The sequence below is a fragment of the Pseudochaenichthys georgianus genome, chromosome 10 (genome assembly GCF_902827115.2).
Source record: "Pseudochaenichthys georgianus chromosome 10, fPseGeo1.2, whole genome shotgun sequence".
NCBI classification, from domain to species: domain Eukaryota; kingdom Metazoa; phylum Chordata; class Actinopteri; order Perciformes; family Channichthyidae; genus Pseudochaenichthys; species Pseudochaenichthys georgianus.
This window is the reverse complement of record NC_047512.1, coordinates 14,723,096-14,746,331: the sequence shown is the minus strand read 5'-3', so window position 1 is coordinate 14,746,331 and position 23,236 is coordinate 14,723,096. Positions and strand designations below refer to the sequence as shown.

The following is a 23,236-nucleotide window of genomic DNA, read 5'->3' as shown; positions in this document are numbered from 1 at the left end:
CTTTACACTATTTTCCAACATTGTAAAAGCTATAGCTCTACAATGATACCAGCAGTAACAGCGTGCTGCATGCAACTATTTGAATAAACACTCCATTATTCGATGTGAAATGCGAGACATAATGAGAAATAAATTATATAAACACTGATTTTATGAACTTTTCAGAAACGCCTCGGGGGCTTTGCTGTGCACTTGTCAGTTTATTTGAAGTATGTTTGCAATTATTGCATTTGTTAAATCATGCCACTGTTTTTTACTTGACACGTTGCTTTGGGCTATTGACATTATTGATTTAAAAATAACAATATGGTTGCATTGTGAACTCCATTTATGAACATATCCATAAAACATTTACAGACAGTAATATCTTTCGCCCTCTGTTTCATAAAATCCATTTTGCTGCCAAATATTATTGATATCACTGACATTATTATCCCACCGAGCAAACATGAGTCAACATGCAGCTTTACTTACCAGGCGATGTGCTTTTATATTAGTGTAAACAATCAGATACACAAGAGAGACTATAGAAACATTAAAAGCATACGCGTCTAGTTTTTTCTTCTCAAATTGAAGCTAAGTATTTCTTACTAATGAGCAATGGGACTAATGGATAACATGGAAGGAGGTCTGTGTATTGTAGGGATTGCATACATCTTCACTTCAGCTTTCACATCATATTGTTTCATATGATAGGGCAACTCAGATTATTCATTCAATGACATTTTAATTGGGAAAAAAACAGGAAAGACACAGAAAGACACAGAAGGCTTCAAAGCAAACCATGACAACATGAGTGCTCCATTTTTGTCGCTCTGTTTAACTTTTGAATATTTCACATCGCTTGAATACTCTTGGGCATTTATGCACCTTGTTATTCTGATGACAGAACATCAATTGTATATGCCTATTTTACTCGCTTATCTGTTTCTTGCAGATGAGAGTTATTTCAGATCGACAGATTGAGACGTGGTGTTGCAGATTAAAATCACCTCGGCAAAGAAGAAAAATGTTTGAAGAGTCGCACTATTTAAAGCATTTTGTGGATTGCAACAAGAGGGAAAACAATGGAGCAGAAGAAAAATAGAAAAACATCACACAGACAGCTGAGGCCTGTGCATCTACAATTATACTGTACCTCCTTAGTTTAACATGATCTTAAAACACACTTGTTATAAAGCCAGCAAGAAAGGCTTCCTTTAATTCCATTAAGTGTTTCTTTTGTTAGCTTATTTGTTTTTTTCCCACATTTGTATCACTTTGATTAGCATATGTTGTTCTGATTTCATGTTAATATGGGAAGGCTTGTATCTGCTTAAACAATAATGAAAAAGTGGATGCCAAACAACTGAGACAAAACATATATTTAGATAAATGGCACAAGTTTAGCAGAACAAGTATTTGTAATCTAAAAGTAAAAAAAAAATGACTGCATGACAAAGTCAGAACAGACAGTGCTGAAGTATTTCATTGCGAGCAGATTAGTTTCTGGTGACATCTTCCAAACTAAATTGCACCCACTCGACAGAATCAAACAGCGAGAATACTTAATGGGTAGATAAGCACAGAAAATTAGACAGCTGTAAGAAAGAATCAAAACGCTTCAAATGACATTTAGACTGTTTAAACTGACTAAAGCTCAGTGGGCCAACTTTCATATTGGATAATAATTGTGTGGTTTGCTCTCACAAGTGAAATGTAATATTTATCAAAAAGGGGGGATTTTGCACTAACAACAGTTTAAATCAAAGCGCCCTCCTCAGACCCTTCCCAGCATGCGGGCAATCCACCAGTTGCACGGCATGACGATATGACAGATGACCCTCCCTCCTTGGTAGTAATACGGCCACTGGTTGAAGCCTCCCAGGGGCTCGTGGTAGCGCTGGCAGAAGCGGTAACCACGGCGACAGTGCTGGCAGCAGAAGCCCTCGTCGTCCAGACGGTTATCCAGCTCGATTCCCACATCTCTCTGCAGAGGACACAGGGTTACAATCACACACATGATGACAAATGCCAGTCCACTCCCAAAGGCAAGGGCAAGAGAAGAAGAAGAGGGGATGGTGGGAATATATGAGCGCGCTTCGCTTGTAGGTCAGCAGAATATATGTAAAAACCAAACAAGATCAGAATTGATGTCTGTGAAAATGCAAAGTTGTGCCATGCTTGATGACTATGACAAAGAGATCAAGATATCAGGGGAGAGTGAGCGAGCTTGATTTAAGCTGCAGGAGCATAAAACATGATATAATACCCTTGACCTTTCTATTATACCAGAGGTAGCACGACTTCACAACGCCCCGTCTCTGAATCCAGCATTCACAGCCGCTCTGTCAGCGCTATCTTCAATCAAAGAGACTCTTACGCTGGTAGTTACCAGCATAATTACACTATTTCTTTCATCTCTGACCTCTTCACTCCCTCGACCGAGGACCACACTCTGCTCCAAAATGGCTGCCCCTCCTTCAATAGAGCATTCAAATTAGAGCTCCCCACGTCTTGGCGCCCTCCCCCTGACCTTGACTTTAAGTGCATGGCACATTCCTAAAGCAATTAGCAGAGTAATGATCGCCTAACAAGGATTCTTTCATTTGCTCTTGCTGGCTGCCTCTGAATTTATAGAGGAGCCAAATGAAACCCAAACGAAAGGTAAATTGGGTAGAATTAATGGCCCTTGGATTTTTCCATTGTGCCGGTTGGTTCATGCCCCCGTAGACTCGTGGGGGCTGAGTGCCATGCCTTTGATCAAGAGAAACTCCAAATGGGGTTCGGAGAAGTGCCACTTAACTCACCGCGCAAGTTGAGGCAGCAACTGCCCTCAGTATGCATTTGACCACGTTTCAATCTCTTTTAGTAAATGAATCCGCAGAGACAATCCGGCGCTGTCTCGTTAAACTGCTTGGATCCAGGAGTCGATGACTTCTCATTCAGAACAAAACTAGCATAATTCTTTGCAAGTGCTTGCAGTGACTCAGCTTCGTGCAATAGGGCTGAGCAAAACACATCCACTGTTGGGAAAAGAAAATGTGTGGGAATTGTTTAAGAGGACAGGACCCGCAGGAGCAACTCCAGTCCCTTCAGTCTTCAGCTACATTAAGTGTGGGAATTAGGAGTTTACTTTATTCTACAAGACAGTGGGCAGTCAATCCGAGTGGTTTTTCATGCATTTCATTGGTTTATTTTCTTTAGCAACTATCAAAACATAGCAATAAATTCAACATCAGCATGATCCAAAAAGTACACTATGCATTTAATGTAAACTGTGATAAATTGAGTGAAATTACACACTCGTGAGACATCCTAAAAACACATAGAAGGGTGCCACAAATTATATCTAGGATAGCTGGGTTTGATTTATTAGCATGACAAGTGCAGGTAGGCTTTTAATGATTTATTATATCAGTCAAGTTTCAGGTCATCAGCTTCCAGGCAACAATCTGTTATGGAAACAACACGAAAGCTGTCAATGGACCAACGATAATCTTATCTGCTCCTCGCAGCCCAAACTGGGGGGTTACGAAATCTAGAGCTCCGGCTCGGAAAATGAAGGAAATATTTTATTCAAATGATGCCGCGTTTATCAAAGCAAACAGCCAATGGGCATCATTGTAGCTTAAAGACAATTAATCAGAGCTATCCTTTTAAAACGGAGGGTACATATTAATCACTCTGGCTTTGAGTTGCCAGCTCTTGTGGGATGCTGCGGTGATAAGAATGGTTCACCTTGGGAAATCTGAGGCAGTCACTCAAAAACAAGCAGCATTAATGAAGAGTAAAAGCCATTACCTCCGTGCTGCATCTGATTTCATCACACACTCGGGCTCACGTATACACATGCAAACACACACACAGAGGCACCTCTGTGCATAATACGGGGCGCTGGATATGAATGAGCCTGCAGAGTAGAAAACGGCGTCAGTCTTTCAAAAATATGTAATGAATCAAAGCACGACGCCTCTAATCTGCACACTTGTTGGTGTTATTTCACACACACTGATCACCGCTCTTCATGAGCTCGAAGCGTGTGTCTGGATGTGGCTTTAAATCTCATGGCTGAGCTCGTCACATTCATCCTGGGATCAAAACAGCAGAGATAACATTTCTGTTTCAGACCCTGCTTTGTATTCCAAAGGGTTTTTTATGTAGTAGCACAGGACAGTGCAACGTATAAAAATGCTTCCCTGCTTGTCCCTGATCTCAGATTCTCATCTCACTGTGCTCTACAGTGAGGTGGAAAGACAGTGAAATTGGATGTAATTGAATACAGACATAGTCATGTATTTCAGTAAACACTGCTGGTTTTCAGGGCCGATAATGGGCTTTAGCTTCAGTGCAAATATTTCTCAGAAGGCGCAAAGAGGTCCTACATTCACAGATTTGAATTATTTCAACTATTTGCACATCTGTTCATCCATTCACGATCCTTGATGTGAATTCAACACATTACAACCACAGGCAGAAACACCCATGAAACATGTTTACACGTGTATGTTTGTGAGGTCAACTCTTATTGGAAGCCATTTCTTACTTTATGGGTCAAGGACTGTGATACCATCGCCTCAGCCTTGTCAGATGGCAGTTATTCAGTTTGAAATGTCCAGGGCCACCTCTGATGGACAATACACTCTGACATGGCAGCCGTGGCAAAGGTCGGCTTCATATATCTGTCAAGTGTTAACATATGCCACAAGGACTCAAACGCTTATTCTGCTTAAGAAACCTGAACTGTGGGGAGACTTGGCTCTGAAATCCAGAAGCAGAAAAAAGTGAACGCATTGTATTTTGTGTGAGTATGATAGATGAAAGTGCGAGCAGGAGACTGTGTTTGTGTGTGTGCTGGTTGTTTTCTGACTGTGTGGACATCTACATGAGTTCTGGCTAACACTTTTATCCACAGCCACAAGGTTTGGCTAGCACATGTGTTATCCCACCGGTATGAGCGAGGGTTCAGACTCCCAATTACAGACTGCTGCCTGCCCTTTGCTTGGCCACAAAGGCCTTTGTTATCGCCGGAGCCGGACCCACAAACAGAGCCTGGATGTGCTGCTGGAAAGGATTGCACTGGTATGCATTACTCAGCTGATAGTGCCAGAATGTTTCAAAAGGAAAGCAGAGTTTTCATCCCCTGGTATGTTTTAATTGCATAGCACTGCATCTCCTGCCGCAGACGATGAAGGGGAAGACAGGGAAGGCTGGGGGGGAAATTGAGGAGTTGAGCGGGAAGTGTTTCTGGGACAGCCTGATAAATGTCAACTTTATAGGACGTCTCACTTCCCTGCGTGTCTCTCACCGTTTCTCACAGCTCAGAGAAGGATACAGAGCCGACTTATTCTCCTTGAATTTAGCTTCAGTGGTTATTCACCTGTAGATGCTGAATGTGTGTGTGTGTGTGTGTGTGTGTGTGTGTGTGTGTATATCTTTGCACCTGTATATGTCCCTGATATCTTTAGTGTTTAACTGCAATTTTCTGGTGTCAGTATGAGTGCATAATTCCTTTGTAATATACTGCTTTAAATGATTTCCCCTCAGCGTCAGGGATGATTAAACATTCTCTATTGAGGTGCAGTACACCAAAATATGCCACTTCGCCTTTCCAGACATTGTATACGCTTTGATAATTAAAGCGGTAATAATAAATGTACTTTATCTGTGGAGCAATGAGTGACCTTGAGAGTGCTTCTTTGTAGTGCCTCAGCAAGAAGGAAGTGAGAAGATGAGCTAAAGGTGGCTGGATGGCACACGTTTCTGCCTTTGAAAGCCTGGATATTCCTCTCAATTAATGGAGAGACATTAAGGGAGTCTTCAATGAACTGGCCTTACTTAAACAGATATATAGAGCAATTGCCGTGCCCTCTGGTGCACAAAGTCAGTTTTAACATCAATTAGTGAGCGATTTATATGCAGACAGAGTCGAGGCAGAGCTGGAGCTGATTGAAGTGACTCTACTGTGTCTCATGGTCCCGGCACAGAGGCACACTCACATAGTCGTTCACGGCAGGGTGGTCCAGGACGTCACGGGCGAAGCGCTGACCTGTGACCTCTGCGTCAGGTGCGTCCTCATTTCCCATCTCAGCATCTGCCAGACAGTATGAAGAGAGGAGATGTTTATGTGCTTGCAACACTTTTCCTACTGTTTTTTAAGTAAAGCTCTTAGATTAAATGTTGGCTCGTGCACTCTATTTCCCCAGTGGCTTGACATTCAGAAGAAAAACGCTGGAACTCATTCAAAGCTTTTTCATGCTTCTGTCTAACAATGTTTTGTTGTTGCTGTTGTGATACTAACACACACATCACAAATCAATTTCCCCGGATCCTAATTAGTAAAGCCTTCAAATCCTTTTGAGGAACAAAAAAAACAAATCTCCATCAACATGACCATCAACAGCGAGGGAATTTCACCATGGACATTTTGTTAAGCACAGTTTTGAGGCAGTTGTATTTTACTTTTCAAAGTATTTTCATTTTCTATATCATATTCATTTCTTAAAATCATTAGATTGTTAAAGTGACTTTGAATATGTTGTATACTGCACACACTACCATTTTGTTCATCTTACAGGTGATTTATCTTTTATTTAAAGTCTTACCTCCTTAAAGGATTCGACAAGCTCTGCCATTGTGGTGTTTTCCATCCGTTCAATAGAATTTGACCGTTTTTTATATGCTGTGCAATGCGGTAACATTTTTTCAAAAGAAGGGAACCCTTATTCTTCCTTCTCTTAAGAGGTATTCATCTATCATTCATTTTGCAACGAAGAAATATATAAAATCCAATGTGTGACAACAACATGGAAATTCAATGATTGAAAAATACAGAAGAATAGAAAAGTCTTACCTGCCTAAGATACAAAAAGGGTCTATACCAAGGTCCAAGGTTTTACAAAACTATTTATTGGACACTGTGGACATACTATATGACTATGCATCATATTGTCAATTATTTAGGCTTTTCTTTGATGAATAATAGATGATAGTATTTAAATGTGTTATTTTACTCTTTGGTTGGTATGTTTCCTTGAATCTAAATTATTTATATTGTACCGCTCTCTTAGTATATCAAGTGAATATTATATACAGTAGTTGAAGATGTGTTGCCCCCCACTACTGCAGTAACTAGACATAAAAGAAGCTCAACAAGTGCCAACATATTTAGTTTGTTCAGAAATAATACTTTTGGACATTTTTTAAAGCTATGTGAGTTACCCCTCAGAAAGCTTATCTTAAATGATACCTCCAAGTTTTGATTTTAGACACCCTGTCAATATTAACTCCATTGATATCGTGACTTCATCTTACATTTTTTCTTCAAAATCTTCAAAAGACTGATGAAATAAACGAGTTGCTACTCAGATCAGTCCATCTGGTTGAAATGATCCAGAGATGCAAACAAAAAGGACTCACGAAAGGACTCACAAAAGCAATATTTTAAAACCTACTCTTGCTTTAGGTTAAGGATCTGTGAGATTCTTCCAACACTGACCAACACTCTTAGAACTTTCTGTAAACACACAGAAGCCCAGGCTGGATGCTCATGCGGTCCCTAAGGACCTGCAGATGGTCTGTGGGGATGCCCTGCAGCGAGAGTGTTCATCGCCTGCATTTAGAGGCAGCGATGGCCCTTGCTCTCACCGCTCAGGGGGGAGGGATGGATCCAGTGGATGGGCAGTTCCTGGCAAATCTCCCAGATCTTGGAGCCCAAGAGGAAATCCGGGTTAACGATGGGCTCCTCGGCTGGAACCCACACTTGGGAGTCTTCCACCTTCATATCCATGGCCTCTGTCTCATCCACCTGCGAGAAAACACACCCACGCACGCGCACACACACACGCGCACACACACACACACACACACACGCACGCACGCACGCACGCACGCACGCACGCACGCACACACACACACACACACACACACACACACACACACACACACACACACACACACACACACACACACACGCACGCGCGCACACACGCACACACACAATATTGCATGTCAGAGCCTGTTAAAATGTCGAGGCCCAGCACAAAATACATTTCTGCATTTGCACTCTCCCTCCCTTGAGCCTCGCAGCAGCTCCGGCCTCGTCATTTTTTATCTATCACCTTTCTGTCCGCTGAGAGGGTGGCAGCTTCTTGACTCCTGCCTCCCCCTCGCCCTGACTCCCTCCTCTTTCTCTCCCTCGCCCTGTTCTCGAGCCTGCGGCACGTTCTTTCTATACATCATTGAAATTCACAGACAGTGATGATTTGACTTTTAAATGACTTTAGAAGTGGTCTTCATTACTCTGAGTGTGGCTGCAATATCGTTTAGTGTGACAGACACAATAAAGCTTTGCATTTTCCTCCCCATCCCCCTTCACTCCCCCCCTCTTCCACAATGCTTCGCTTGGCACCCTGCGCTATCAGAGGGCTTAATTTGTTGATACTGTAGTTCATGAGCTGTAAAGTAAACTATTATTGCTTAATGATAGGGACTATGTCAGTGATGTCTAATAGAGACGTATGAAGGGGATTTGCTAATGCTCTGCCCTAACAGTGCAGATATTTATTTTCTTCATGTATATGTAAATACACACACAAACAAACCCCTCTTCCCATTCCCTTGTTAATTAGCAACCCAGAACAGAAAAACTGTTCACTTGACAAATGTTTTTACAAGGTGATTTTCTCCCAGTCTAAAGCTTAATTGCACATTAGTTAAGCTTGACGTAGAATCCTGAGGCTGTAGAGGGGCAACATCATTTATATTGGGTCGTGCCCCCTCCCTCATTTTCACTCCTGTCACTCCAGCTCGATTTACATTTTCGCTTTCTATGCCGCTTGTGTTTCTCATGGAGCGACACAGTTGTGACTCGCAGAGAGGGGGAAGAGACTAGAGCACATTCCTTTAGATTGTGTTTGGGCATGAGGAGTGTTTAGCCCAAGCTTTTGACACACTTTCCTCCACTTTCAGGCTCCGACCAGTAAACTAATGACGACTCAGAGAACGGGTGTAGCCGGGTTGGGTCGGCACGCAGAGGGAGGGAGGGGGGGGGGGCCTGGCAATGAGCTGTTGCACTCACTGCTGCTGTGGTTTGCAGAAATTAAAATCAAACTCTCAGAACACAAACAGCCCTCTCTAATTGGACCTCTTAACCACTGAAGCCAAGTGAGTCTTCTCTGGAAATAAATGGAGGTCACGACACGGGGCTCACAACATGACTTTGACTTCACAGTTGAAAAACGACTTCCAATAAGTTGCCGGAGAGGGCCTGGGGGAAGTGGTAAAGGTCAGCATTTTAGCATGGGGCTGGGATTTCTAAATGCCAATTGACAAGCACAAAGACAACATGATTACAGCCTTGCAGTTTATACACACTTTTGAAAGGCTTTTCCCTTTTCATATTGACAAATGCTATATTATTAGGACATAAGCTACTTTTTTAAACTATTGGACCTTGGGAATTATGGTAATTTGTTATTTGTGGCCTGCTCCTGCTGGTGCATGTTTGCTCTCCGCCCACAATGCACAACTTAATTATACACAAGTTGCGCTGGAGTTAATGAATTTACCCTCTCCTGCGACTGTGCCCAAAATGGAGGACACACACACGCACGCACACACGCACGCACGCACGCACGCACGCACGCACGCACGCACGCACGCACGCACGCACGCACGCACGCACGCACGCACCACACACACACACACACACACACACACACACACACACACACACACACACACACACACACACACACACACACACACTGTCTAGATGATATACTGTTTCAAGGGGTGCTGTGTTTGCCATTTCAACATAATTTTTCCTATGACTACCAAGAGCTTTCATATACTGTACAAAACACAGGCAGGTGGTTTCATTATTCAGAGTACCATGTGGGAAATTTAAGTCGACACTTAAGCAAAAAAGAAAAAAGGGAATGCTTATTTTCTTTAGCCTTTTACTTGAATTTTGTTAATCTGTGTTCTTTTTTCTTTGAGTTTAACTTTGGTTCACTTTGACATTCAAATAACTGTCTGACAGGGCTGACCTTTAAAGGAACAGACTGAGTGGGAGTACAAAACTAAGGAAGCTGTAGTTTTGTATCTGTTTGTCCTTGTCCAGTTATATTTAACCTTTCTCTGAGGTGTGGCAAACCAGAGGAAACAGTCAATTCAGGTTGTGGGCGGAGAGAGAGAGAGAGCCTGTTAATCCATTGCTGGTGTTGCAGCAACTTCCTACATGGCTTTGGTCACATTTGCAGCCAATTTGGTAGTCAGGGGAGGCATCCATTCACTCAGCTTCCTACCAGCAGACGCAGCAGACAGTTTGAATAGAAGACCAAGCAGGAAACAACATTCTTTCCACTGGCAAGAAGATCACTGGTTCAGGAGAATCAACACAGTCCACACAGAGGTAAAGACTCACCCTCTCTCAGACCACACAGGACACTGAAAGCCTGCCTTGAGAGAAAGGCTAAAGGCCAAAAATAACGTCCCAAATGTCTTCGTTAAGGGACACTTTATGTTTTAAGTTAACTGCAGAGCGTCCAATTAATATTGAAGCTTACCTTTGTCATGGCTTGCCACGGAGAAGCAAACTGCCCAGCAAAAGAGACATGGTCAATAGATCATTTTCAGACTGTAGTTGATTGCACAAATACATTTTTTAAGGGCTGACCTACATTAGCAAGCTTGTTAGCTTGGATAGAATACAGTTCTACAAGTTAGCAATTCATTGTATGGAATTGAATGGTTTGTTGGGTTTTTTGGTTAGATGCCTGAAATGAAGTTTGTGGTTAAACCCAGGTTTGCCAGGTATGTCCAAGACATACATCAGTAAATGTCCCCTTGTGATTTGTAATTTTGAAGCTTTAACATATCTTAAAAAGGCTAGTGGACAAATGTCTTCATGCAAAACACTAGTTTGCCCTTACTGAGCCTTGATTGAGTATGTCCCCAACTGCAGGAACTGAACTGTTTTTTTAATTTTGTTGCAAAATAGTTCCACTGGTATTGCTGTTACGAATCAATCTTACATTTTCATGCAGACAGATATGAATAAAAGCAAACCGTAGGACCTTGCAGGACTTTCACATCCTCTGCTGTTTTTCTGTTTGCAGTTGCTGTCTGAGTGGGAGGTTTTGGGATGCTGGGTGAGCTTTGGTCATCCATATTAAGTGGCTGTTTAATGGAGCAAGCAGCATCAGTTGACAATGTTGAGGGGTGTGAGGGAGGTGGATGGCGATTTCTGTGTCAGACTGGAGAAACTGGAATGAAGCTCAGGGATTACTCCCTCAGACGTTTCATAGAGGAGGCAAATTGAAAAGGGAGGAAAAAATCCTGGCAAACAATTCATGTTTGTCACCTGGTTCTCCCTCGCAGGGGCTGCATTTCCTTATCAGCAGCTTGCAGTTTTCCCGCAATTTTTTCCATTGTTTTTCACCTCGGCACTAAAGCCTGCCACGGCTGCTCTGAGCCATCTTTCCTAAAGCCTGTGGCTGGGTTAAGCTAGGAACCATTACTGCTTGGCTATAACCCCTGTGAGCTGGGTTTTTCCCCACCTAAAGGGAAAACTTGTGCTGCTCTTCTCAGGGGTCGCACGTGGGAGGATGTTCAAGGAGGACGGATCAGGGGTCGCTCTCTCATGTGAACAGAGCTTGGTGAGGTCAGGCTAAGGTCACTGTGTATTACCTAAATATGATATTTAGTATATTTCTCTTGTTCAATATAGTGTTTGACATACATAAAACATACCTTCTTTATTGACAACAATGGTAGAAAGAATAATTTATGGCGTTCATTCGGTTTCTTTGATCGATTTTCCACTGTTGTGTCTATCAAATGATGTGCAGTTTATTTATCTTCAATATAGGCCATATAAATCCAGTGAAGTGTGTTGTTTACCTCATGTATTCATTAGTTTTGCAGATCATTGGTATTGCTATTACTTATTAATAAGTGAGGTTTAGAGATGCTGGTAAACTGATTTTTTTACCTTTGTAGAGAGCTTGGTTTTCAGTCTTTACGCTAAGCTCACCGGCTTTTGACTGTAGTTTAAAATTCACCGCACAGATACAATATCCTCAATATCAAGGTCATCTGACCCAAAAGTCCTTTTGAGAATTCCACATTAAAAGAATATTGCTTTGCAACAGCCAACATTTAAAATGTCAAAGATCAAACATATATAATGTGAAATATGTCGCCACAAATTCAGCCAGTTCCTGGTGTTCATTATGTTGCTCCTCTGATTTCTCTGCCATAACTCTCCTGTCATTCAAGATCCCTCCCTCCTGCCTGCAGTATCTCCTTTTCCGCCATTTCCATCACCTGACCATCCCCTCCCACCTGCTCACATTTTCCCCATTTAACTTATTAGTATTGCAGTAAAGATATTGGCTTATTTCCAAAGGTTTTTTTTCTTTCCGGCTGGATTGATGATACTCTGCCATCACCTTATTCACCTGTTCTGCCGGTTAATTTATTCAGCTCAACACTCAAACTTGCAGTTTTTTCTAAATCATTACAACGTTTTTTTCCTTATTTTTTCAAAACAAAATCTGTTTCTTGCAACTGAATAATTAGAAAAACATTGTTTTTGTTGCCAAAGCCTAAACATACAGGATTTGGGATGCAAATCCTAATCTCCAGTATCAAAGTCCTTCACTTTGTACACCCACAATCCACCTTAACCTCCTCCCTCAAACTGGCATGCGGCACAGACACTCAAATATTGCCTATGAATAACATCCAGGCAGCAATTATGTATTCCCCACTCAATACAACACATTAGTAGTATGTAAGCGTAGTTTCTAGGAGACAGGGTATCTTCTGGGCTGCCTGGTTATCACTTCTTAGTCTATTTAAGGCTCCTTACTAATTGTACTTTAGTGTCATCTCATACTGCAACACTGTGTAAGACTATTCATAGTGATTGATCAGAACACCCTTATGTAAACCACAGCATAAAAACACTTGAACACTATTGGATTGAACATGGTGTTTAATAATCTGTTCACTCATGTACGTCAAAGTCAGGTCTGTCTTAGCTGGTAAAAACCCTACTCACTTTTTTGGCCTTCAATTATTCACTTTAGAGCTGTGAATTAAGCCAGCTTCACAGCGCACAGAAAAAAGACCGAAATGGCATGGACATATGGTGCTGCCTGAGCAATTATTATTTGTAAGCATGGATCAGACATTATGAAGATAAGAGGAAAAACATAGCAACACACTGTTTGGTTTTTGGTGTAACAGCTTGTGTTCTTAAAGTTAAAAACTGAGACTGGGCTGACAATTGCCTTATTCTGTTTTTAAAGTGAAGCAGTGAGCGAGGATGGAGCGTCAGATATTTGCCAGCTACTTCTTCCCTGCTACAATGTGAAATGTAAATGAGAGCATGCAAGCAGTAGAGACATTTGAGAGAGGGGTTTTCTCTTTGAACACACAGCCCACAGAGTGTTTTGCACTGTGACCTGAAAAAATAGAGAATTTGATTGATTGAATTTTTTGCTGAAGTTCACAACGATAAGAACCGAAAGAATCACTCTGTACTTGGAGAGGGAGCGTCGTCAATATTACAAAGTAACCGTCTTTTAAAAAATACTGTTTTAATGGCTTACCTCTCACCCAGACCTCTACTGCACCCTTTAGGCTATTTGGGTAGAGCTTTTGGAAGAGATGATTAAACATTTATTTTGGCTCAAGATTGACAGCAAACACCATTTGATGTGAACCACAAAGATGCCTTGGGTTTGTGGGCAGCTCTCTGACGGTTTCACAGCACCACAAACCACAGTTTACTCTTCTGTGAGGAGGGTGGGGGAGATAAGGTGGACTTGTGTGGTGCTCCTCGCAGAGCTCTACTCTGGTTATCTCCCTACAATATGCATGACAGCCTCTGTTGCACTACAGAGGCTGCCAGTACAGACAGAAAAGGCAGGAGGCATACCTGTAGCTCCGTGTCCCCGGCCTCCACCTCTGCCACTGTGGGTAGTTTCCTGGTTTGGGTCCTGATGTAGCACCTCTGATGTTCAGCAAACCGGATCCCAGTGATTCCCTTTGAAAAAAAGGAAAAAGGAAACGAAAGGATACTCAGAAATTCAGATGTATCATTAATTAGCTTTCTGTGATGTGGATATCCCATAAGCACTGGGGCAACCGTTTTAAAATGCTCCTCTTTCTGCTGATTATCAAAGCTCTTAAAAAAGTCAAAGCAGTTCAAACCTAATGAGTGAGAAGAGGTGTGTTTTGATCTTTTCCCTTTTTCTTTTAGCACAGTATGAAATTCACGACTGCCTGGCCTTTGCAACACAGCTCTTGCTTTCAGGCTGAATTTAAGTAAAAAGGCGGGGGTGTTCCTCCGAGGATGAATAGTAGTTTGTGGCAGATAGCAGTATATATATCGCACAGGAGAGCAAAGTGACATTGTTGAGTGTTTTCTACAGAGAGTTCCCCCGTTGAATTAGTCAGTCATAGGTCCCTGTCTCTCTTAATCTGTGCAGTCGAGTGTGGAGTCACTCTCTTCAGCTCCACTGATGAGCCTCCACCGTGTGGACTGTGGCTCTATTCACTCTGACACACAGAGCCTCACAGAGCCTCAAAAGACAAGAAAGATCTGTTAATTCTCTCCCGCTGCCATTCTGTGTTAATCTAAGATATTCAGCCAGAATAACTCTGAAAGGCTCTCAGTATCTTAGATTGTATCCAATTTATTTTCTGCAGAGTGGAGCTGCTCATTCAGCACACTGTATTAGAACAGACGGCAGGATCTACATCTGCCACGGATGCTTTAGAATTGTATCAACTGAAAATTGTATGAGCCGTACCATGAAAATGGACTTGATTCAATCTAAATGTAATTACAGTAACACAGTGATTGCTTTGACATCTCCTTTGAATCGGTTAACTTGACCATGTGGGTGCTTTTTCTACATATTCTGTGGGGCTGTCACTCTGAAAACCAGATACCAGCCACACATGACATGATACAAAGTGATGGCTGTCATAATCTACCGCGTGTAATTTCTTCTGTGCGGGAAAAGGATGGAGCAATAATGGTCTCCAGCACAAAAGCATGATGTTTATGCCAGGCTTTATTGTGATGAGTCTCTGTTTAATTGGGGTCTTCTGTGTTGGTGAGCTGCAGCAGAAGAGGAGAGGGCAATGTTGTGATGAGATACAGTGATTACTGGGGTTGGTCATTCAGAAAATGAAGACAGACACATTAACACACAGATGAGAAATGGACAAATTATGTAATTTAAACACACAATGATAAAATGTCCACTTGGAGCATCCATGTGCAAGATGCTAATCTATTCATGAGGAAGATGGAGAACATGTTACTGCATGCATCATTCAGCTCCTGTGAAGGAAGAAGTCAAGTAGTGTCAGCAGGTATTACTGTGGGACATCATCAACACAGGGGGACATTTCCTACTCTTTAAAATATCATTTTTGTGTGCTTTAAAACACAAACAAATAATTATTTCAATTTAAACGTAAATAACGGAAAAGGAAATGTATAATTTCTTGCCTGTTTCTGTTTATAACTGTAGTTTTGGCTTCATAAATCTTTGCCTAAATCACTGTTCAATGAATGTTTGTAACACTGCCCTTTCTGGACATCAGTGTGGAGCTTCAAAATCTGTAGGCTGTTCTCCACACCCTCAGTAGTTTTTTTTTGCATGATCCATTTCAACATTTTTGACCAGATGAAATGCTGAAGGGCTTTTGTTTACCTCCCATATGATTTGAAATGCAGTGAACAGCTGCAGAAAGAAAAGGATAACTTTTAAACACTTTTTTTATTTCCCTCTGACAGCCAAATCCTCATGGCTAAAGATGATATGAAAGGCAGCACAAATGGTTACAGACTACACCTGCAGAAGCATTTTATTTGAAGGGAAGGATTTGTGACAAAGAATTTTTATAATAAGATAGATTTGATAGATAGATGGTTTGACAAAACATTGCCTATTTAGTATAGCCAACATTTTTGTTTCCTTCTAACAGTTGTTTTCACATTTTATCAGCCATGTACAAGTCTTCTACAGTATATGACTTTTAAACAGTTATAGGATACACTGTATGGCTTTGTTGTTTTATTGCTTCCTAGTTGATTTTGCTAGTGTTTGGGTTAGGTGGCCATTTTTATTGTGTTTCCAGTTAGCCTGCAGGTTCTCTTTTATATACTGTTTTTTTGTTAGCTTTCTCCTTTTATCTTGACCTGCATGCTAGGTATTTTAAGAGCTATCTTTTATTGGCGTGCTATTTTTTTGTGGTGGGCAACAACCACATTTTTTTTGGTACGCAGTCAAAATTCATGACTTTTGGATGTGGACTTTTTTGAAGAATAGACTTGTTAAGATTATGTGAGACTCCAAAGACAACTGTTAGGTCTACTTTTCAAACTGTAATATTTTCTGTGTCTCAAGGTCTCTGCTTCAGTTGTGTTTTTCCTCTCTGTCCCTATTTGCAGCCTCATTCCAACTATTCATTGCCATTTCTCTACCTGTCCACCAGATGCCCTCAGGCCCTCCTGTCTCAGTCACATGACTTCCTCACCAGCCCCTCCCTCATGTCCTGTAGTAACCTCTCTCCTGCCACTCCCATCACCTGACCCCTCCCCCCACGCACCTGCTCACCTGTTTCACATTTCTCTAATTAGTCTCAGGGTGTAAATAAACCCAACGCCATCAGCACTTCTCCTCCCATTCTCTTAAGATGTTTAATGGCTAAAAGGACATATTAAGAAAATAAAAAAAGGAAACTCAATCTGTTGAGAAATAAAACTCTGACATTAATATTATTTATTACAGATTGGTTGCAGTCACCAGCTGTTTCTTCCAACACCTGTGTTAATTTATGGATGCTGGTTCGAGCTTTAGGCGGGACACCATCTGAAGCTAAGAAACTAAAACGAGATGACTGACGACAGGTGAAGGATCCACCTTAACTGAATCTGTTTAGCCGGCAATTTCTGTGCTGGGTGTCTGCTATGTGTGTTTTGAAGCAGACAGATGCTGTAGTAGGCCTTGTGGCAAGCAAAAGAAGAAATGCGAACAACACTTTCTGTGCTGAGTAACAATCTGTTTTGTAAAGATCTCTACATAAAAGCTAGCATTATGTGCAGTAAAGCAAAAAGGCAGGGGTCGTCTGGTTTACGGATTAGGTGTGACTCTCAAGTTGTCTGTAGGTGAAATAGTGAATATGATAGGGCTATCCTACATGTGGTATTATTAGCATCTGCAATGTATTCCTCTTGGCCTTTGTGAACTATAGGACCAGACCTCTGTGATCCCACTAAGGATGAGCAGGTTTAGATATAAGATGCAACAGAGAGACAGAATATTAGAAACGCCTGGTAATATAGGCGCAGGCCTCAACGCACCCTCGTGCGCCAGCAGGTAAGGAACACAGTTTATTTATATTGCACATTCCAACAAGGCAATGTGCATAAGAAACGCATGATCAAACAATATATCAAATGAAATAGACAAAGAGAACGGTCTGTGTCAAACACAACACGTAACACTTTTTTCATAAGGAAGAAACTACAATGGGGTGTATAAAAGAAACTTTATTATAAATAGCTTTTTGATCCAATCTGTTGATGGTCTGCTTTCTCTACATGTTTAACATTAGATAGCCAGTTATAACTTGTGTGGTTTGTTAATGGGCGGGCCTCTTGCAGCCCATAGCCTGCTGTTACGTTGCGTTTTTTAGGCATGTGATAAAGCGGTTTTTCAGCCACAATCGTGTTGGATTGTGCCAATCATTTATGTTCATGGGAGCCTTTTTATTAAATTATTTCAGTGGCATTGTTTTATTACGTTTGTGTGTTTCAAGATATGTATCATTTGTTACATTCTTTATCTCCAATCCCTATCAATATATTTTTGGCGTCACTGTTTATATCCTTTTGTGGCGAAATGTGTGCATTTGATCACTTTTCCATACCTGTACTCCACCTATTCACATGTGCTTATTGCAGAAACTCTACATTGGGGCGTGTGATGGCCATTGAACGGTTTTGAGCACCTTACAGCAGAAATGTAAATTGGTGCCGATGTGTATTTCTTAAACCTCTTTAGCACACACAAGTCTGAAAATGTTGATAATGTATCTGAAATAAAGAATTGTCCGGATCAAGATGAGGTATGGTCATGGCCTTGAAGAACTTTGGTACACCAAATCTGAATTCTGTGCATCCATCTGAATAATGCAACGAGACCCTTCGAGTACCAACTGAGGGAAATACAGCTCCAAAAAGTCATGTCATATTAGTTTAACGTAAAGAAAAAACAAACCCACATTTTCTTCTCTAACAATGACACAAACTTAGCTGAAGATTAACCCAAAACGCCCTTGTATCTGTAGCTACAGTTTTCTGATCTCATCATTGCTTTCCCTTCATGCAAATTGAAAATGATTACATTAGTTTGTGCTGTAACATAAAGTAGTTTGTCATTTTATTGAGCAGAATGAGTTTAAGGTACATTTTCCTGATGTGCTTTTGTTCACTTGTCAATAATATTTATTATGAGATTGTTGTACTATAAGAATGTGATTCTCTCTTAGGATGTCTTTTCCATTTCTCCGCCGTTAAAATGACTTTGTATTGGCCTGAAACAATAGCGAGTGGATTTCGCCTGTGTGGTCCTCGGTCCTGGTGGTATAATCCCCTCATTTTCAATTCCTCACACAGCCCTCAGGCTTGATGGAGATTGTTTTAGAGGTGGTTTGTGTTGCTATATTCTAACATCCGCACACAAGCTACCAGTTAGTACGACCTATTGTTTCTGTGTAGGTTTCCTTCCCCTTTTAAAAAAAAATCTCTACGCTTTTGAATTACCCTGCTCACTCGCTTGTTTCTTAGTCTTTCATGGTGAAGCACTGAATCAAACAAATCTCTGCGGGGAATGTGCTTCACTAACAGGAAGTGGAACAAGCAACAGGCACATGTGTTTATCCATGTGTGTGTAAGTAGGACACAGACACATGCACGCACGCACGCACGCACACACGCACACACACACACTATAGAACCATTTTACATTCACAAAGACCATTGTTAAATAGGCAATAACTCGATGTATGTTTTTCTTTGGGATGAGTTCAGCCGTGTGACCAAACATTTCACAGTAAATAATGATGCAATTGCGGATATTCCTTAACCAGTCAAACAGTACGCTGCCTTTTCAGAGGGGCAACCTCCTGCACACTTGAAAGGATTTAGGAATGAAAAGTAAGGTGATGAGGTCTTCTGAAGACAAATGTGCAGTACAAAAAGGTGTGAGAAACAAATAGAGATGGGCTTTTAATGTGTTTGTCTCTGCAGTGCAAAGAAGTATACTTTGTAAAATGATCAGGAAGAAAACTATCTTTATGTAAAACACTTTTTTCCTGTGCTGCTGTGTGCACTCGAACACATAATCTCTAGGAGTACAAACTGTGATTTAGCAGGCATATTTTATCATGCATTTCAGATCCCTGTGCACACCGCACAGTGGAGTATCGTTTCCATTATTTTGTTTCTCAGATATTTCAAAGGTTTGTCACACCTGTTTTCAATAAGCATCACAGAAGAGCAGAACATCTTGTTGAAAAAGGAAACATGATTTAAAAAAAGGATAAATGTTAACCGCCTCTTTGAAAAGTTCAGGATGCGAACATCATAATCTCTCCTCCTCTCAAGAAAAGAAACAATTACAGCATCAGCTTTTTAACAGGGAGGAACAGCTTTCTCGGCTTTGTTAAACCTTACATTTTTGAAGTCGTGCACCTCAAGTACTTCCTCGCTGCCGTTTCCCATTCTGAAGATCTCAATGCGCTGACCCGGGTCAATCTCCATCACACCGTCTCTCTCCAGGCCATCCACCACTGCCTTGTAGTGGTGGTCGTACACCTGCAATGACACAAAGAAAGCCTTCTGTGACTGGGCAGCATTTGTCATTGGATATATCATAGTTTTGTACCAAAGAATAGTAAAAGGTCAGAGAAAGCATAACAAGAGGGCCACTTTCTTTTGCTGCCACTCAAAATGTCACAATTGTTCATCATTTACCTACTCTGCAGAGAAGTATAAGGATAGCCTTTCTATATCTCAGATTTGTATCTGCGACCAGTGGGTTTTTAGGTCGGTGGAAACACAAAAATGTTCCCACCCTTTGGCAGCTAACGAATTCGGCCTAGGAGGCTGACATTTGGCACGAAGGTCAAATGTGTGGGTGTGAAGGTTTGTGTTGTGTCTTCATGGTTGCAGTTAAGCGATTCACGCTTGTTTTTAGATTTTAAATGGCTCTGGTTTTAACAGCCGTTTCCATGGTTGGATGAATCAATTTACAAAGACTTTAAGACATATTCAAGGGAAAAAAATACAGCAATTTGCAGTCATTTCCTTTTTGTCCGTCTGTTTGGTACTTGTATGCGTGAGTTTATCGGAAGTATAAAAAGCTTTAGGCAGCGTCCACACGGCGGCGTGCGTTGAAGCTTGCCGGTGAGCTTGTCTGAAACTCGACCAACAACCAATCACATGAATCTCCCGCCCCGGACACACAAGCACGCGGTTTGATTGGCTAGAGCTTGTACTGGCATATGATTTGATTAGCTGATGCTTCCGCCGAAGCTTCAAAAGTTGAACATTGCTCAACTTTTGAAGCGAGCAACCCGAGCAAAGCTAGGCAACGCTCCCACAATGCAGTTCGGCAAAGCGTGACGTCACCCCATTCAAAGTGAATGGGCAGAAGCGTTGAAGCTTCAACGCACGCTGCCGTGTGGATGGGCCGTTAGTGTGCACGTCAATGGTCTGCAAAGACTTAAATACAAAAGTTCCCTGAAACGCCTCCATTTTTACTTCCGGATCATAGTGACGTCACTATGTAACATTCGCATTTTCCATTGGCTAGCGCTCCAACACATTGTACGTGATAGGCTAAGGGGCGGGACATCTCTTAGAGGTTGAATAATCACAACAGAGCCGGCATTAAACATTAAAGCATCTAAACAGTAGAGGCACACAATAGAAATGTCAACCTTGAAATGAGCATAATGTCCTCTAGAACCAAAACATTGAGCTGAAGGTGCTAAAAGGTCTGCAGGGCTGCGGTTACTGCCGCGTTGGTTTGTTATTTTTGTGTTTGTCCCCATGAAAGCCCTCTTGACACCACAAATAGTCATCTCAAATATTGATTATACCAGCTCTGAAGTATTGAAGGCTGGATATTTCCTTTAACCCACCATAATAGCCAATTATAAAAGCAACATCCATCATCGGAAATATCACAGCCACTCCAGTGTTGACAGGGTAACTTGGAAATATTGTTTCTCTAATACAAGATCTAACTGACATCCAAACTGCTGCATTCAGAAACTCACATCAGTCACTTGTGCAATTAAAATATTTGTGTTGACAAGCTGTAGAGTTAAATAGAATAATGTATTGATTGAAGGAGCCTCAAGTAAGTAAAATAGAGACCTTTGGAATCCTTTACAGTTTCTTCTCTCCACTGTTGCCTTGAAGCGGTGTTGTTTATCTCGACTGCTTGCTTATGTACTGTTCTTGGACATGCATGGATGGTTCTTAAAATTCCCTGTCTGAAAAATGATTCATGCCCACCAGCTGAAAATATGCTATTAATATTGATGTGAGTGTTGTCTTATGATGAGAAATATATTGCTGAGTTCATCTTCATCTGTCTCAGTGCCAAATCAGAGCCTCGCCAATGAGACGCATGATTAATGAATACACTCGGATGGGAGTCCATCAGGATTTATATCCCTCATCAGAAACATCTGAATGTACTCTAACGCTCTAACACATAATTAGCTTTACACTCTTCCACATGTTCTTTTGTCTTTTCTTGCTTATACGCAGTATCCAAGACCTTTGAATACACTGCAGCACATACAGAAATTACTTTTCTTCTTTGTAGTCGGAGAACAGAGTAATAATGTTCAAATGGGATATAATTCTTAATAGAAGACCACTGTTAGAATGGCACAAGCCTATAAATCTCCATTAACACGGGTTGGAGTAGCCTTGGCTCCAAAGAGAGGTAGAACTTAAAATCGTCAGGAGAAGCCAAATTAAGATGGGCTTGAAATGTAAGTGTCAATTGAGCAGTTATGGATAAAATTGGGGCTATTAAACAGTCTGAAAGTCTGTGTGGTGAATTAAAGTTCTATTTGAGCATTTCTTTTATATTAACATAAAGGTGGAATGGGGGAATAGATTCTGGAGACTTATTGATTTATACTAAAACAGTGAATTACATTTTCAGCAGGCTATCACTTTTGATGAAAATCCAACGGTGAGAATCTCCCCACTGCACCAGGTTGAAATAGATAATAATGTATTACAACAGTTTGACTTCAGCTGGTTCAATATCCAAAGCTGCTGCTGTGCACCATAATTGGCATTCTGAAAATAGAAATGAATAGCCCGTGTTTGGCCTCCTGCGATACTTATAGGAGCTTCAGTACGTTGGGAAGCTTGCGGCGTGATTTATGCTGCAATAAGGGGAAGATTTAAAAACAAACAACATTTTGCCTCGCTGTAATAATGATGATTGTTATAAATTTGCTTTTGTGCTGACTCATTATTTGCATCCCAAGTTTATGTTTGACAAATACGCAATGGGATATTTAAATAGGGCTAGTTTCACAAAATGTACTTACAGTATCTTGTACCTTCTCTAAATAGCAATTCACAGAAACTGTCACTTGGCATAAACCTAAACAATAATAGTGTGAAAGTAAATTAGCTTTCCAAATGACACTGAACAGGCAAATACAAAGGCCAGCAGCACAAAGGAGAAGCTACACTCTCTGTATTAAGACTTTGCAAGGCCGATATATTGCAACTTTATTAACAATACAGTTGAAACTCTGAAACTGTTCTGACATTTAAGCTGCAGTGGGCAAGAATGTATTTGAAAACACACCATGCATGAAGTCTGACCAGAAGATCCTGAATAAAAGTCCACAAATCGGCTCAATTAGAGACACTTACGTCAAGGAATTTACCACTTAGAGAAAATGGTTTACAGTTATGTTTGTAACAAATGTATATATAGTTGCACTTTATACATGATTGGATATGATTGGAGGATAAGCTTAGTAATTTGTTCACAGCTGCACTTTCCTGATTTCTATGAGCACAAAGCAAACTCCATTCACAGACTGGATCATGCTGTGAAAATCACTAAAGTAGTGGTCTTGAGTTTTATCTACATAAATAATAAATAAT

At 41.1% G+C, this 23,236-nt stretch overlaps 1 protein-coding gene across 1 annotated transcript in view; it reads right to left on the bottom strand.

The window, feature by feature from the left end:
• Window positions 1–707: 707 nt before the first annotated feature.
• Window positions 708–23,236, bottom strand: part of tnmd (tenomodulin) — a 46,813-nt gene continuing 24,284 nt past the window's right edge. Inside the window, exons 3-7 of the mRNA XM_034093072.2 lie at window positions 19,754–19,894; window positions 13,934–14,041; window positions 7,627–7,786; window positions 5,979–6,073; window positions 708–1,969 (exon numbers count right to left, since the gene is read on the bottom strand). Of these exons, the coding sequence (XP_033948963.1) occupies window positions 1,760–1,969; window positions 5,979–6,073; window positions 7,627–7,786; window positions 13,934–14,041; window positions 19,754–19,894 (714 nt within the window). The 3' untranslated portion in view covers window positions 708–1,759. The remainder of the gene's footprint in view (window positions 1,970–5,978; window positions 6,074–7,626; window positions 7,787–13,933; window positions 14,042–19,753; window positions 19,895–23,236) is intronic.